This window comes from Battus philenor, unplaced genomic scaffold (assembly GCF_028537555.1).
Source record: "Battus philenor isolate CCGP_79_NKW_IND1 unplaced genomic scaffold, ilBatPhil1.0.hap1 SCAF_7, whole genome shotgun sequence".
In the NCBI taxonomy this organism is placed as follows: domain Eukaryota; kingdom Metazoa; phylum Arthropoda; class Insecta; order Lepidoptera; family Papilionidae; genus Battus; species Battus philenor.
The window spans coordinates 12,425,687-12,442,653 of record NW_027181737.1 but is presented as its reverse complement, the minus strand read 5'-3'; the positions used below and the strand labels follow the sequence as shown (position 1 = coordinate 12,442,653).

Below are 16,967 nucleotides of genomic sequence, written 5' to 3'. Positions count from 1 at the left end.
TGTAATTGTATAACATTATTAACAATAATCTATTTTATAACAAGTAATAGTTTATTCAATATTGATTTACGGGAACCTCGAATCAGTTATAAACAATAATCAAGTTATATAAACTTGAGTGAAAGATAATTGAAAGGTCAAAGTTAGAATTTGAAATTTCTATATGTATCCTTAATTCATTAAGGAATTTCGTGGAAGTTTCAATAAGATTAAACAAACAAAAGGCCTCTATAGATGCCTTACCTGCTGACTCAGATTCCTAATTAAATAAAAGTTAAACGATCATATTAAAATAGCCTAAATAATAATTTTGCATCATGTTTAATTTAAGACTTGAATTAACAAATGGCAAAAAGACTTTTAAGGACTTTCTCTAAGCTTCAAAAAGCTATAATTTTCCCGTATTTCGCGCTAAGAGCAGAATTCGGTTAGCAAAGAGAATAGAGGAAGAAAACATCGTCTCCCTAGTGAGTAAAGAGGAGTGTATCTTTTTGAGTTTTGCAAAAATGTAAAAGGAATAACAATAAAAATCAATAAATAAATAAAAGGAACTGGGATGAAAAAAATAATAAATAGAAGTGATAAAATAGCCGATAACAGAAATGTAAATTAAGTGCGATGTAGGTAGTAAAGAAATAAATAAATTGTTACGGAAATGATAAAAATAATAAGCGTGAAATTGTAGAACTCTGAAGGGAAGGCGAAATAAGTGAGGCGATGTATGAATATAAGGGAAATATATTGTGAAAGAAATGAAAGGAAAGAATGAAAGATTAGAAATAAATGAAAAGTTAGAAATAAATTAAAACTATTTTTAAAAATAATAATGTAAATAAAGATCCTGTTTACCCCAAGGGTTAAAAAAGGCCCAAAAAACAGGGCCTAGTTTGATAAATTAGTCACTCTTTTTTGGGTGACTGTGTACGGTATTACAACATATACCCATATCATCAGCCTGTCAACCGAAAAGTACACCCTTCAAGACATAGACCTCACCTAAATATCATCACAATTACCGGTCTTACGCTGTCTGAATCCAGCTAATTCTCTCAACCTTGTTTATGTCGTTGGTCCACATCATGGGTGACTTATCATGTCATGTATTCATTTTAAGAAGCTTATTAAACAAAAATTTCTAAAAAATTCATAAAAAGCGTAAAAGTTTTTAGGTAATAATAAAGTTTAGGACTGAACTAATCTGCTATAGTATTAAAGGATATTGCAAAAGTGATCACAAGAATACCTGTCAGAGTTTGTTGTGAGCTTCTCACATCAAGGTGCGTTTGAAAACCCTAGTAGCTTTACGTTCAAAGAAAGGTTCTTATTGGATTTCTCATAATGTACATAAAACGAATAAACAGACTTTAGACAAAAATGCATGAAAAATAAGGAACAGATAGTATACCAATGTTAAGGGTGTTAATTAAAATTTGATGGTAAATTTCTATAATAAATGTATATGCAAACATTTGTACGGTATGCAATGAAATTTTCACCCCTTTGTCACGTTTGCGCCGTAATCAGCTGCGCCCAGGATTTCAATTTGCTTTTATTTACTCAAATTACAATAGACGACGCAGGTTTTTATTTTTTTATACACTTACTATATGTACATAAATACTTACACATATAGGGCAAGTATTTATGTATATACATGGTGATTGGTTTTAGGTATTTTAAGGAATGTATCCCAATGCCCACGTGTACCCTATCTGTACCTGTAGCCCGATTTTGCCAGTTGAAGAAAGACGTTTGCACGAAGGCAGATAACGGACTACAATCTTTTAACCAAAAATAATTTTGTAAGCTGTTTACTATTAAGGATGTTAATATATACTGGGTGAAAACGCACGCGGGGACGGAGGGCAAAGAGAGGGCGGACCAGTTGGCCATGGCCCTGAAGATCAAGAGAAGACCAGAATACGAGAAATGCTCCATTTCCTGCGTCAAGCGACAGCTCAAGCTGGACACGCTTAGCGAATGGAATAGAAGGTATACAGAAAGGACAACGGCATCCACAACGAGGAAATTCTTAGCGGACGTCGTATCAGCTTACCGAGTACTCCGGAAAGTTCAGCTGCACATGTGTCTGGTGCAGATGTTCCTGGGGCACGAGGGATTCTCTGAGTACTTACACAGATTTAAGCTCATGCAGAGTCCCTCTGTGACCCAGAGGTGGACAAGACCATGATGCACATAATCGCCAGCTGTACAGTTTTTGGAGTACTTGTAAGTACTTGTTCTTGAGGTAGAAATGAGTAAAAAAAAATAGATGAAAAAAGTGTCGCTTCCCTCATGGACGTCGATAAATGTCACTCTATATTTCTCAGATTTTGCAAACAGGTAGTGCAGCAGACCATTAAGAGAAATAAAACTGAAGAATAAAAATAAAGCCCGACTACAATATAAATGCTCAAAAACGAAATTGCTAATTATATAAATATAATCTCTCAATTAAAATTATTAAAGCAAACAAAATAAAAGAAGCTGCAAAAACCACATGTTACCAGAAATGTAGACGAGGAAAAAAAGGTGACGTGTGAAGATAAATGAAAGAAAATGTGAAGGATACGAGTAAAGAGTAAAGAGAAAAAGAAATTGTGAAGATAGAAAGGAGTAAGATATAACTCAATAACGAGATGATCTCAAAAATGGGAGCCATAAAGAAATATTAACTATTATTAATTCATCATTTGCAATATTGATAGAATAAATAAATCATTATTTATAAAATGTCGTAAAAATGTTGCTTCGATCTTGTTGCTGACGTACCTTTGTTGGTTTTTATTAGAATTTCTGCTACTAGTTTTTTTGCTATGTAAAAAGATTGTAAATACAAACAGTTGTGTTATACACGAAAGTGAAAGTACAATGAATCAAGCGCCGTCACTACGTAAGGCTTCGTTCGTCTAACCCTTCGTAATGATTATTGAGTGAAAACTCGTAGAACTGTTCTCGGTGTCGCATACACGTTTAATACCAGCTGACTTAACATACGTTATTCTGTGAATTCGTGAGTATTTTTTATGGTAAATAAACAATATAAATACTTTTCTAAAACGGGAACTGGGGGCTAATAATAAGCCATGTGAATACATGGATTTACAAGATTGATGCCATAAACACTAAACAAGTTCTCTTGTTAATATATAGACATTGTACAACTATGCAGCTGCAGTGCATGTGCTGCTGTGCATATGCAACCAGCTCAGCAGTAAAGGACAGAGACAGGCAATCATAAATCGCGGGTTCATGTCCCGGATGCAATCTTATATAATTCACACATTGTGTGTTTGTTATTTGGGACTGCTTACAAAAAAGTTTCCAGACGATGGGCAGCAGCGTCCTCTGCTTATTATAACACTTTGATAGCCAACCCGCTAAAAAGATTATGATACGAAGATTATGATATATACTCCTATAGATATCTCTAGAAAAGACCTATGCCTTGCAGAGGGCATTTATGGGCTGAAACAACGATGTACATGCAAGTTGCTTTTGCGAAAATGTAACTTTTTTAGTCAACGACTATAAACGGTTTAAAAAAATTTATAAAAAAACATAAATTAAATCGGTAATTTTTTTATCGTGTTACATCATAGGGTTCATTTTTATATGTAGGATGATTGATTATATGTGTACAAAACTTTAAGAGAGTATATAGATCATTAGCTGTCAATCAGTGTATGTGGTGTACCCATATTCAAAAATGTTTTCACAGATAATAAATTACGTAATGCAATATGTATATTATGTATAGCGTAATTTAGATTCAAAGTAACGTATTTTATGCCATCGATATACATAGAGATGAATTAATACACTAAAAATCAAAATTAACTTATTTCTATTAACTAATACAACATTGTTATGATGAGATAGTAATAAAAAAGTATTAGTACATATAAAAATTAATTATTACAGACATTGTACTGCCAGAAGTTGTCTAAAGAACTGCCTGTCGCATTTCGATAGTATAAATACATATTTCCAAATGTTCACATTATTTGCACTTCTATCATTATATACATTTAACTTAACCTTACAAAAATAGTATAACATCTTACAAATAAACAGAAATTTTATAATTAATCTAAATCAAATAGCGATGTTAAAGACGTAAGGAAGTATTTACTTTGTGATAACACAGTAAATATATCCGTGTACTCGAAAAAAAATTGTAAATTGATATAACTATATTTTTCTCGTTAGACATTTATTTTCAACTTTTTATGCTATATTTTAATTTGCTTCTATTTAAAGTTAAGAGTGAAGACTTGTATTTTACGTCAGTCGTCACACGCACGAGTTAAGAAAATTGCGTAATAAGGTTTGATACGACTGTGGACGTGGTTCAATTGGCCGAATGAATACGCTTTCACTAAAACTAAGAATTCACTTTTTTAAACGGCATTCACCTTACTTCGATATTTTTACACTGGAAAGTCACTAGATGCCTCCACTTGTTTTAAATTAAAGTTCAAAATATCTTCTTTCAAGTACATTTTTGTTTCGTTCCACCTATTTGGTGTGGGACAGCAGGAATGTCAAAATTTCGAGTAATAAGTTTTTCAGATATTTTCTTTTATTAACATTTGACTTCTTTCTTCATTTATAGTGTCTTTTATGATTTTTCTTTCTCTCACCCATCATAAAATTTTTCACCTCATACACATTATTGTCATTCAACCATTCTCCATCCCTAAAGTATCACAGATTATTTATCACATTATTGTTTCCTAGTTTTGTGTTGTGACTTTTATGTCTTACATTCTATTTAATTCTACAATTAATTTATTATTAATCATCTATAGTATTTTTCTATATATTCATTCAAATACATTTTAAAGGCCCCCGTTATTGGGGACCTATCGTACATCCTATCTTATTTTTGAGAATAGAACTTTTTGTCTTTTATATTTTTTTAATGGAATCAGGCGTTCTGATATAATATGAAGATCAATAGAAGAGAATGACAATAAAAAGAAATGTGAAAAAATTATTAAAATAAGAAAAAGACCAATATTTAGCCACTTCCGCACATGCAGTGGCTCTGTGTTTGGCACTAATCGGTGTAACATAACTCCTGAAGATGCCCCCCCGTGGAGGGGAGAAACACGTGTTGAGTGATTTAACGGTGATAGTTGTGTAATTCGCATTGTTTGCCGCATGCGCATTTATCAGCGGGTTGGCGGGCGGTGCACTTTGTTGCACGACTACCATTGCATGTGCGAATGTGGCTAAATATTGCTCTTTTTCTTACTTTAATAATTTTTTCACATTTCTTTTTACTGTCATTCTCTTCTATTGATTATATTTTTATGAATTCTGAATAATGTTAACATTAGAAGTAGTAAGTAAGCTACCACCAATATACTGATCTCCTAAGAGCCGGCCGGAAACTAAACAGTTGCTGTTTTTAATTAAAATCTTTCAATATTCATTTATTTAGGTATATCAGCAGTACATATATATACAAATTACATTATTATCCTTTATATGTGACATAACATTGCAAAAAGATGTGACCACATCTTATCCAACAAAAAAAAGTTAATTGAAAAAAGATTGGAGAGAAAATGATCCCACGTAAAACGAAAGAATTGGCTTACAACTTTAGACACCAAAAGAGATCTTAATTTAAAAGTGTTTCTTCCGATTGTGTATAGTGTACATTATAATATCAATCATTTAAATGAGTAATCAAATAAATTTCTACGCATTTCGATTTACCAATAACTCTTGAATAATTGTTGTTTTAAATTAGGTAGACAAGCAAGAAAATGAAAGTCTTAGATATCTTGTAAAACACTATTATATACGTACTGATACTCAGACTGAAACTGTTACGGTATTTATCATGTTGTCTGTTGTCTTTTATAGCTAAGCTATATTTCTTTACAGTAACAAAACTTGAGGGCTCACTGAAAAACTTCGCCTCGGGCCTAGCATCTAGTTTCTTAATGGAGCGTCCGCCTAAGCGATCTTAGCAATGGAATGTATATTGTAAAGGCCCGAACAGAGGAGAGCCTGTGAGTTGACTTAGCACTAGAGGTTAAAACTAAGCGCCTCCTGTGCTCTCAGTGGACAAACAATCAACTTTTCCTAGCACATATGCGTTGCCTAGTCACTCTAAATAAAAAAAAATAGTATACCACATTGGTTTCTTTATTAGGGAATACAGTACACTCTAGTGTAGAAAGTTTTGGATTTTTTGATTAGAATCGGCTTATTTACATCTCTGATTTACTAATACGATACACGTAGAGCACTGTGGGAATGTTTGTGTAGTCTATTTAATTGGTTACCTGCATTTTTGAAGCCAATTTGAAAGTATGTACGAAGATTTAATTAAAATCAATTATAGCTCTATTAGATCGAATCAGTAGATCCGTAGATAAATGAAAGTAATAGATATACTTCAGCGGATTTGCAACTACAACACCCGTTCTCAGGGGGCGGCCGCCATATCCCTGACCGTGAACAGCGTGGGCGAACCGAGGTTGGATCCGGATCCTTCTTTGGCTGGTCTGGGATCCACGTAGCCATTCCAATCCGCATTTACACAACATGATCACTACACCGCTCTACTCGGGTAGAGCAGTTTACTACGTGCGAACGTTATCGTACATCTGGAATAAGTCCGTTCAAAGACCCTTCCGCATCGTGAACTCCGTTCCAATGTTGTGAGCCCCAGTGGGCTTTTACAGCTTGTAAAAGCCCACTGGGGCTAACAACATCAACTTCAACCGAAACCAAGTAAGATTTGCAAGTTGGCAGTATGTATGCCACGTAGCGTGCAGAACAGATAACCGCCGGGGCCTAAATGTTCTGGAGCGGAAACCATAGATCGGCAGATTCGGTGTGGGACCTTGTAAAAGTTGTCGGAAGACGCTAGATGCAAGCCGCTTCCAACCGGTCCTATTGAAAATTTATAAGAAAGGCCATCTATATTTTATTAACCATTAGAGCCGAAGCATTTGACCACTGTCTTGCCTGATCTTAAACTATGACCAGGTTTACGATGGTACATGCTTAGAAGACTCCTGAGTTATAATGACGCCAGCAGGTTGTTCTACTCTTTGGCTGTTCACACTATAAACGTATTATAAAAACGCTTAATGGGGTTGGAAAGAATTTCACCTGCGTACAGACGTCGTGAATCCGTGCGTCTTGTTGTCGCATGGAAGAAAGGAGATGGAGGAATTATCTGGTGTAATTCCTCATTTCCTCACCTATGCTTCAAGCTTTGAAGCTGATGTGTCTCTGCTTTGAAGTCTCTGTATGGAATTCAAAGCTCTGAGATGCTACATCGCCGATCCATCCTAGAAATGGCTACAGTATTCTATATGTGACCGGACTTGTGCAACATACAGACTTAAGAGCTATTTTGGTGGAAAATACTGTCGAACCTTCTCCAGAATACCCAGCTTTTTGGCAGCTAATTAAACTTTGGACTCAATTGGCATACATATGTTTACGTTATGTAGATAAAATAATCATGATAGTTTATTATTTACTTTGAATGTATTTGAATATGTCCATTTTTTCTTTTCCAGGACTCGATGTCAGAGCTCCGAGCACTTTGCTACCCGGGTACGGATGTACTGATGCTGTGTTTCTCAGTCGTGCGACCGGAGACTTTCCGATCAGTCGCGGAGAGATGGACAAAGGCGGTCGCTAGTGTGAACGCGCCCTTAATACTCGTCGGCACACAAAGCGATCTCGCTTTGGACGGGAAAGTTATACAAGGACTGAAGGTGTGTATCTTTTTTTTATACATAATGTTTTTATAATGAGATTTCGTTCATGTTCGGATTAATCTTATTAAAATTTCGCATTAAAAAATGTACGCGCTTCGTGTATTATTCATCCTTGACAGTTTTGCGACCGAACTAAAAAAAGTTATTGAGCCCACGTATTAATAATCCGATTAAAGAACCGTCATTCATTTATTCCATTACTAATTGTTAGCAAATTATATATTTCAAATCATCACAATCGATCTTTATAGAAAGAGTTAGCAAAAAAAAAAATATTTTTTGTTTGGTTACCATTCGCGACGACGATAACACATTTAATATTATAAAGACCTTCAAACATCTTGACATAAAAAAATTTTACGATTATATTATCTTGCCCCACGGCTTTCCTTTCATAGCAATGCTTCTTTAAGATAACATCTGACAGAGTCAATACGGGTTATGCGGGTCCAAACGCAGTGTCCCTATAATTGTTTTTGATGTATACAGTTAAAAAGTTGCATAGTGAAATATTACATTCTTCGATAAATACTATCTAGAAAATTTATATTAACTTACAAAATAGAATGTTTACTGTATACTCGTACATTGATTGGTCATAAGTGTAAAAGACGTGGTCGTACAGCTTATTTACTGTGAATAAATGTATGATATATATGGGTATAGGTGTACATCGTATCAAAAAGTGATGGTACAAGAAATAATAAATAAATTAAAACAAAATTCGGATCCCTACCTATATATTAAATTATGGAGGCGACTTCTTAAAGAATTTCTAAATAATTATTACTTTCATGATGTTAGCAACACATGTTGTATCATTATTAGAATTCGTTATCTACGTACAAACAAAGATAAATGTATTTATTTAGCGTTCAGGGAGGGTGCAACAAGTAGATTCAAAGACGAATTTGAATGGCAAAATATAGTGTATTATATATAGTGTATTATTTAGAATAATACAGGATAGAAGTGTGTCCAAAACAAAAATTAGACTAGTAATAACTTGTATCTAATCATATACGCATCTGAATCCTGGACAATCAGCACGGCAGAGCAAAGGAACATCGATGCTTTTGAAACGTGGCGCTGGCGAACAAAGTTACGTATACTGTAGACTTCCAGGAGAACCAACAGATCTGTTCTTAAACCAATTATCGCCCACTTCGGCCACATAGCTCAGAGACTACTACAAAGTCTCAACAAACTGGTTGTCGTAAGACAAGTGGAGAGAAAGAGACCAACAGGGCGATCACCAAGTTGATAAACGGACTATGTACGGGTGGTGACGGGCCTCACAATAACGGAAAGATTCGTAAAAATAGAGACTTTTATCGGACTATTAGAGGCAGGCAAAAGTTTCATCCATACGTTGTTGACATACCCAAAAGTCGAACTAAACGGTTTGACAGCTCGTTTTTGGTGTGAGTTGCTAAAATTTGGAACGACCTGTCTGGGTTTATTTTTCCTGAAAAGTTGAACTCTGGAGTCTTTAAGAATAGAGTGAACAGGTTTCTTTTGGATGGACGTGTTCCACTTTCGTCTTCGTCTACAATTTCCATCTGGTGAGATGGAAAACAAACGCCTGTTCCATAACAACTATATAAAAGAAGACCTGTAGAGGCAACTAGTCGAATCCTCTATCAAGACTTTCCAAAAAGGGCGCCTTTAGCAATAAAGATAAACGAATATAAAGAAGATATTATCATTATAGACTTGCCTACGTAATTATTCCTTGATGAAAATAATTTACAATAATTACTCGTCTCATTCGCAAGCACGCAAAGTACTTATCAATCAAGAAAATTTCAATCAAAACGCCTCCGAGTTATTTATCAATACGTAAAGAAAAGAAAGAAATTTGTTTACTTGTATTTCGTCTCTATAACCGAAGCAAAATTTATTAAGCTTAAAATATTAGAATTTTTTCGAAAGTGCTTTCAATGACAAGCCAACATTTTAAGTAATTGTAAAAAGAGTGTTTCAAAATAATTGGCAATTGCACTTATTATTAGTCCGAATAACATTACCTCAAATCTAGGATTAACTCTTTTATTATATTAAATCACTCTTACACGTATCTGTTCCTTCTTCGATGACAAGTAAAATTAAAGTCAGGAGTTATCGATGTGTTGTATAATAAATAAATACATGTAGGGACTACATATATACAATTCTTTTCTATCTACAACTTTTTTCCAAACACAATGGCTGCGACTGATTTGCTGATGGCGTCCGAATTCAAATTCGAACGCGCAGGAACAATTTTAATTTAAAAAGTATTTCACAAACAAGTTGCCAGAGGATGGGCAGCAACGTCGTCTGCGTACACCATGATACCACACTGCGATCGCCAACCCGCAAGCCAAGCGTGGCGATTATTATCCCCCATAGATATCTTTGGGGGAGATTTAAGCCTTGCTGTAAGCGTAGTGACCAGTAATATATTTTCAATTGCATATTACAAAGGTTTTAAATGTGTTTCCATAAACACTTGTGTAAAGAGATTAGATAAATTTTGTTTTAATTTTTTGCTATCTGTGCATTAAAACTGGGTCTTTAATTATTGCAAATTAATATCAAGTGTTAATTCGTTGTGAGTGATAACGAAACATTAGGTTTTGTCTAGTTATAGGACATTCTTATATTTACTTGAATAATTTGTTTGGATAATAAAGTACCAATCGCACTTGAATTTTCCAAGCGGGAATTATATTACATAAAAATGAATTCTATATATTTCTCTGACAGCCATCGGTTGCATGAGTGATGTGTTCCGCCCCTTGCTATTACAGATAAACAGTTCTTGACTACGTCGGTACGAGGGCCAAACTGAAAGTTTTTAGAACTGGCAACTTAAAAGCATTATATTAAAAAAATAAGTTTAAATTTTGAAAATAGAACTCTTTACCAATAATATTGAGTATACATTTCATTCATTTGTCATTTGTTTTACGATTTGGCGGCAAATTGAAAATTGTCTGTGCACGTCAGAATGAATTTAAGCCGAGAAAATTTTCGTGCAATGATTTTTTATGACTTTCGATGTCATATAAGTCAACAAGAAAGTTATGATAGACTTCGATTGGCTTTTCACGATGAAGCCCCATCCCGTGCCACAGTTTACAACTGGTTTAATGAATTCAAACGTGGTCAAACTAATCTCACCGATGATTTGCGTGAGGGACGGCTTTCTACAGCGACGACTGAAGACAATATCAGTGTTGTGCGGCGTATGATAGAGACTGACAAAAGAGTGACCTATCAGCAGATTCGGACAAGTCTAGGCATAGGTATGAGTCAAGTGCACAAAATCCTCCATGAACATTTAGCGGTCAGGAAGCTTTGTGCCCGCTAGATACCGCATAATTTGACCGAGGCTCAAAAACTCCACCGTGTTGATTGGTGCCGAGAAATGATCCAAAAATTTAACGGAGGTGACTCAAATGCTGTGTTCGACATACTAACGGGTGACGAAAGCTGGATTTACTGTTATGATCCGGAAACCAAAAGACAGTCTGCTCAGTGGGTTTTTCCTTCCGAAGAGTTGCCAACTAAAGTGAAGAGAGGTCGAAGTGTTGGAAAAAAGATGGTGGCCTCGTTCTTCGGAAAGACAGGTCATTACGCGACAGTTGTCTTAGAGGATCAGAAAACGGTTAATGCAGAGTGGTACACTAACAACTGTTTGCCACTTGTCTTGGAAAAAGTTCGAGAGAAACGACCTCGTAGCAGGATCCTCCTTCATCACGACAATGCCTCGTCGCACACCGCCAGGCAAACGATCGACTATTTGGCGACCTCAGACGTGGAATTACTGGGTCACCCGCCGTATAGCCCCGACCTCGCACCCTGCGATTTTTATTTATTCCCGAAAATAAAAGAAAAACTTCGAGGAAAACATTTTATGGACGCCGAAGAAGCAGTGGCTGCGTTTCAAAACGCCGTCGAAGAGACCCCTAAGGCCGAGTGGGCAAGGTGCTTTTCTCAATGGTTCCATCGAATGCAGCGATGTATTGATGTAAATGGACGCTATTTTGAAAAGTTATAATAAAACTAATAACTTGCTAGAATGCTTAGTTTGTGATTTTCTAAGAACTTTTAGTTTGACCCTCGTAAATATGGTTCTTCTGCGGATGTCCTGATTTCTCAGAAAAGCTCCAAGCATAGCCCTCTCCCATTTTTCTACGGAGGACCGTTGTTGAGTTGACCGAAGTTGAGTTACCTTATTCAACCCACCACGTCACAGATCCATAAATTATTACTGGCCACACACTAGTTAAAGAGAGCTACATACATAAAGTAAACAAAGCGAGCCTTGACCATTCATTCATCGAAATATTAGGTGTTTTTTAAGAGAAAACTTGAAATCACTTTTACTTATAATTGTATTTTTGTATTTTCAGACTCGCGGCGAACACGCTGTCACTGAAATGGAAGCCAGAGCGCTCGCAACTAAAATAAACGCAGTGTACGTAGAAACATCAGCGAAGACACGAAAACAATTGAAAGATGCATTCGATGCCGCCATCTTGGCTGGACTGCCGGTTGTACAAGCGAAACGGTCATTTTGGAAGAAATTATTTTGTTTACATTAATGTTCATAGAACGGTTAGGGAGAAATTTCAACACCATCTTTATGATGAACAAATTTTGATAAACTTCGATTTCATTCTTTGAGACGACCACTACACCAAAAGGAAAAAATTAAGCGAAGTATGTGACCGAAAGATGCTTTATTAAAGCAACCTAACTTAATAAATCGAAGGAAATTAAACATATTCGCTTAGTTACATAATGATTTTATTCCTAATATGATTTATATTACATACACACACTTTTCCTTTTACTATGTAATACAATAATAAAATAAAATGCATCAAGTCAAACTTATGAATTGGCTTGTAATTTTTTAATTATGATAATGAATTTTTCACAAACTATACAAGAAAAATGTTATTTGCATTTACGAAAATTAATTTCAATAAATAAATTTAAAAATATTGCGATGTTAAATATTCATTGTTAGGTAAACAATAATTTTACATTTACATTACGATTGCAACACCTATTTACAATATACTAAAAGTCATTACTTTAAAAATGGAACAGCCAAATGCATATTTGCTTAAATTAATTATTTAACTAAGAACAAGAAGATAGATACACTTATTGAGAAAATGTATGAAAGTATGCAGTTATTTTTATATACTCGGGCACACCTTATTTAAAATATATTTTTAGTTGATAATATTTTCGATATAACAATGCTTTCTACAATTTAACTTTTGGTAAATATGCATTCGAATTAACTATCTCTGAATATACAGAAGAAATATTATTTTAAAACTTGCAAGACTGATTTTAAGATTCCATAGACTAAAAAACAAATATGGCGGGCGTGTAGGGACAATATGGGAATTATTATTTTATTATTAACAACTAAAGGACATCTGTCTCAATTTCCCAAAGTTAAAATTAAGAATTATAATAATCGTTAGTAATAAAAGTGCCTTACTCAATATTTCAAATTTATATATCACACTATAATTGTAATAAAATTTGACTTGTTAATTTTAGAGTAATTATGTTATTGCGTATATCTTTGACTGTATATAATGCTTGTTTAATATAGGATAGATTTAGGAACTAGTAAATGATATTCCATAAATGAATTTACTTGACTGCAGCTTTATTGATTGTTTAAAGAAATACATTGGCGTCTACAATATTATATTAAAATTAATTTCTTACAAAATTTTAAATAGTGATTAGATCTGAGTTCATTACAACGTTTTTTTTATAAACATAACATTAATCTAGAGGCTCCATAACTATAAATGTAATTGGCAATGTCTTTAAATAGGAAAACAATGAAATGTCAAAAACTGCTTCACTTCGTTTTGTAATAATGTTGCCATTTAAACATCACTATTTGTTAGCATCACAGATTAAAAATCACATAATATAGTCTTGTATTCAATTTGTACAGTAGTTATAATTTTATTAAATGTATATAGGACAGCTGATCTATGTAAATTTTGTTTTGATACTCAATATAAACTGATGATTATATTTTATTATGGCTGAATTTGTTTTATTTGAAATATAACTCTTCAGGCGTATGTATCCAAAAGCTATCGAAGAAGTCATTAAGGTATAACTGACGATGGTGTCTTATTTGCAAATAAAATTATGTGTTGCTTTTTTATGTTTTTATCAATTTTTTTTGGAATACAATAGTTTCTTAAGAAAATTTGAATTACTTTTTACACAATAAATAATATAAGTGTTTAAGAAATTATATTGAAAGGAATTTCAAGCTGAATAGGCACAGTTTACGTGTAAAATTTATTGAGGTCTGTTAGTCTATAATGATTTCCTTACTGATGAATATACTATAGTGCTGTCGAATTCGCTGTATCATTCCTCAGGTATACGCACGATGAGATGGGTGATGTATTGGCCTTTCCGCACTGTTAGTCCGCTTTCAACGCCTGCACCGATGCTCCGCCCCTACCTCTCCGCGCTTTCCTATGGCGCGGTACAGCGGTTTTGGTAATACTATAACAATTTTATTCCATTTTACTGTTTCTACACACCAAGATAGACAAACGACCTCGTTAAGGTGTTTGGGAGAATCTGGATTCAGGACGCTTCTAACCAATCCTATTGGAATTCTATAGAACAGACCTATGTTGATACTACTTCTACGCGAAAAATTCTTTATTCTAAAAACGATACATCTATTTATGGGTTTTGGTCTCTTCTATAAATTTTCTTCGGTAGTGGTAAGTCTTGTCTGTCCAGCGGTGAACCTGTGGCGTTTATTAGAACGCACTCAAACTCATTATTTAAGAACGCATCTATTTTTGTACTCTCTCTTTAAACTGTGTATCTTTCTCTTTCTCTGATTCGCTGCACTAGCTGCTAGACGCTTCGACCGCTGTAGCAACGAAAAGATTATTGTAACTCAAAACGAGATAGTTATGCTGCGATATTGTATTATACTATTAAACCATCCGGCAAGTGTTTTCCTTGCATCGTATTACCTACTACGGAATAAAGGGCCTATACCAAAACCACTCCTCAAACCTATGTATGATTATCTTTTTTATCCAACCTAATAGTTTCTTTCGTTATTTTTTCTTTACACTCGTGTACACATCGTGATGCATTGAACTTAGCGACTATGACTTTCGCATTAATATTGTATTGTATGGTTCTAGGTTCGTAGATCTAAACGCTTTTCTTTTGAACAAAGCGACGTTTAGTTATTATCTCTAGATTAAAAACGTCGTTATGCACACATAAGAGATAATGCCAGGCAAAACGCATTATTGTTAGACGTTAGTGAAGCTATAGTTCAAGGGTGGGACAGATATCCTTTACCGTCTGATTCATTTTTCAAAATTTAAATTTTTTCGCCAGCCGCCATTATACGTATTGAAAATATATTTTACATCTTTTAATAATTCATGAAAATTTGAACAATTATTGACAGTAATACTTTCAGATGCTGGTTAGTTAATACTGATCGGTGTTTTTATTTCATGAATTTTATAGTAGAATTGTATTCCAGAAGTATATTGTACTGAATATTAATATAATGTCAAAAGTCACAATTAATCCTTCAAGGAGACTGCTATAGTTTTTTTTTTTGGTTAGACGGCGGCAGAACGCAAAAGAACCTTAGTTTATGACTGAAAATTTTACAAAATAAGTTTAAACACTTCAACTACTAGATACAGGAATGAATAATAGTAATAGGAATACAGCATTCCTTCAAATGTATCAATTTATAACAATGGAAGCTCAATTATGCCTTTTAGTTGGCTAAAAACATATGGATAAAATAATATACTATGTAAACCGTACACTATATGGGATACGTACCTATGATACGATACTTACACCGTAGAGTACAAGTTCCTAGAATACCAAATATTAAATATCAAGTCATAAATGATTTGTTTTTTTATAGTAGCCCCATTGATAAAACTGTCAAGATGGATGCAGTAACGGATAGATATCTATTATACCGTTATACAGAGTGATTGCTTATAGGTGTAAAACCTTTAAAGGGATGAATGTGTGGCGACATAATGGCCATTACGAAACCAATAACTCCCATATAGTCAATCTGACATTTCTTATATATATGTCATTCACAGACATTAGGATTACAAAAACTATTCCTCTTTTAGGACGACGTTCGCTTGTGACTGTATTATTATTTAAAAAAAATATTTGAGGCAGAACAAAGGGGTGGTTTTAATCTATATCACCTCCCAAAAATATAAGAGATATGTAATATATTCGATAAGATTATAGAACTATTACCCATATTTTACAATTTTAACTGGCCAGTTTTAAAAACTCGGCAGTGCCATCATCAACTAACGTATCATCGTAAATATCTTGATAAATATTAATAAATAGTATTAAAAGCAGTGCCTTTAAAAATATATACGCAATACTTCAATGAAAAATTTTGCTATTTGAATATGGCAGGAGCTGTTTTTAAATTAAAAACCTTCGAAAGCGAATGAATACTAGCAAATGGTATTAATTAATTTAAAAGTAAAAAAATATAGAAAGCTTTCATTTAATTCCTTAAATCAATTAAAATTTCTATATGGCGCATAAATAATATGTTATTAAAAATGTAACGCGGAGCATCCGTTGCAATATAAATTTCTGTAAAAAACATCTCTCTGGTTATGTCTAGCTTTTAGGTTATAAATAACCCGTATAGCAATTTTTGTAAAATAAGTGTACAATTAATATCGGCGGCTCTGCTCTATAATATACTACTGTTAGAGAGAGTGCTATGAAAATAACTAAAATATCCATGCTATGGTTGCCTGTAAGATATTGCCTCGTGTGATAAGACTGACCTTTGTCATCTTTTGTATTTTATTGTAAAACTATTTAAATGTATCCTAGCGTGTACAATAAAGAATATTTAATAAATAAAACAATTTATACGAGTCGAGCCGTAGTAACGTTCGTTAATTGTCTTACTTTTTTAATTGCAAAGGCTGAGTTGGTGAGGGTTCCACTGAAGCCTCTTATCCAAAGTAATGCTCAAGAAAACCGTTAAGTAAGATAAACTTCATATAACGAAAATGCGCAATTCTTAAATCAGAATGTCGGTTTGTAAATTGCAATTGTTATTGATAAGTGTTATAAGACAATTTACAT

The 16,967-nt window shown here is 33.9% G+C and overlaps 1 protein-coding gene across 1 annotated transcript in view; it reads left to right on the top strand.

The window, feature by feature from the left end:
* The window catches only part of LOC137930860 (uncharacterized), a 101,580-nt gene extending 87,733 nt beyond the window's left edge, over nucleotides 1–13,847 (top strand). Inside the window, exons 3-4 of the mRNA XM_068774197.1 lie at nucleotides 7,560–7,760; nucleotides 12,167–13,847. Coding sequence (XP_068630298.1) covers nucleotides 7,560–7,760; nucleotides 12,167–12,358 — 393 coding nt within the window. The 3' untranslated portion in view covers nucleotides 12,359–13,847. The remainder of the gene's footprint in view (nucleotides 1–7,559; nucleotides 7,761–12,166) is intronic.
* Nucleotides 13,848–16,967: the final 3,120 nt, after the last annotated feature.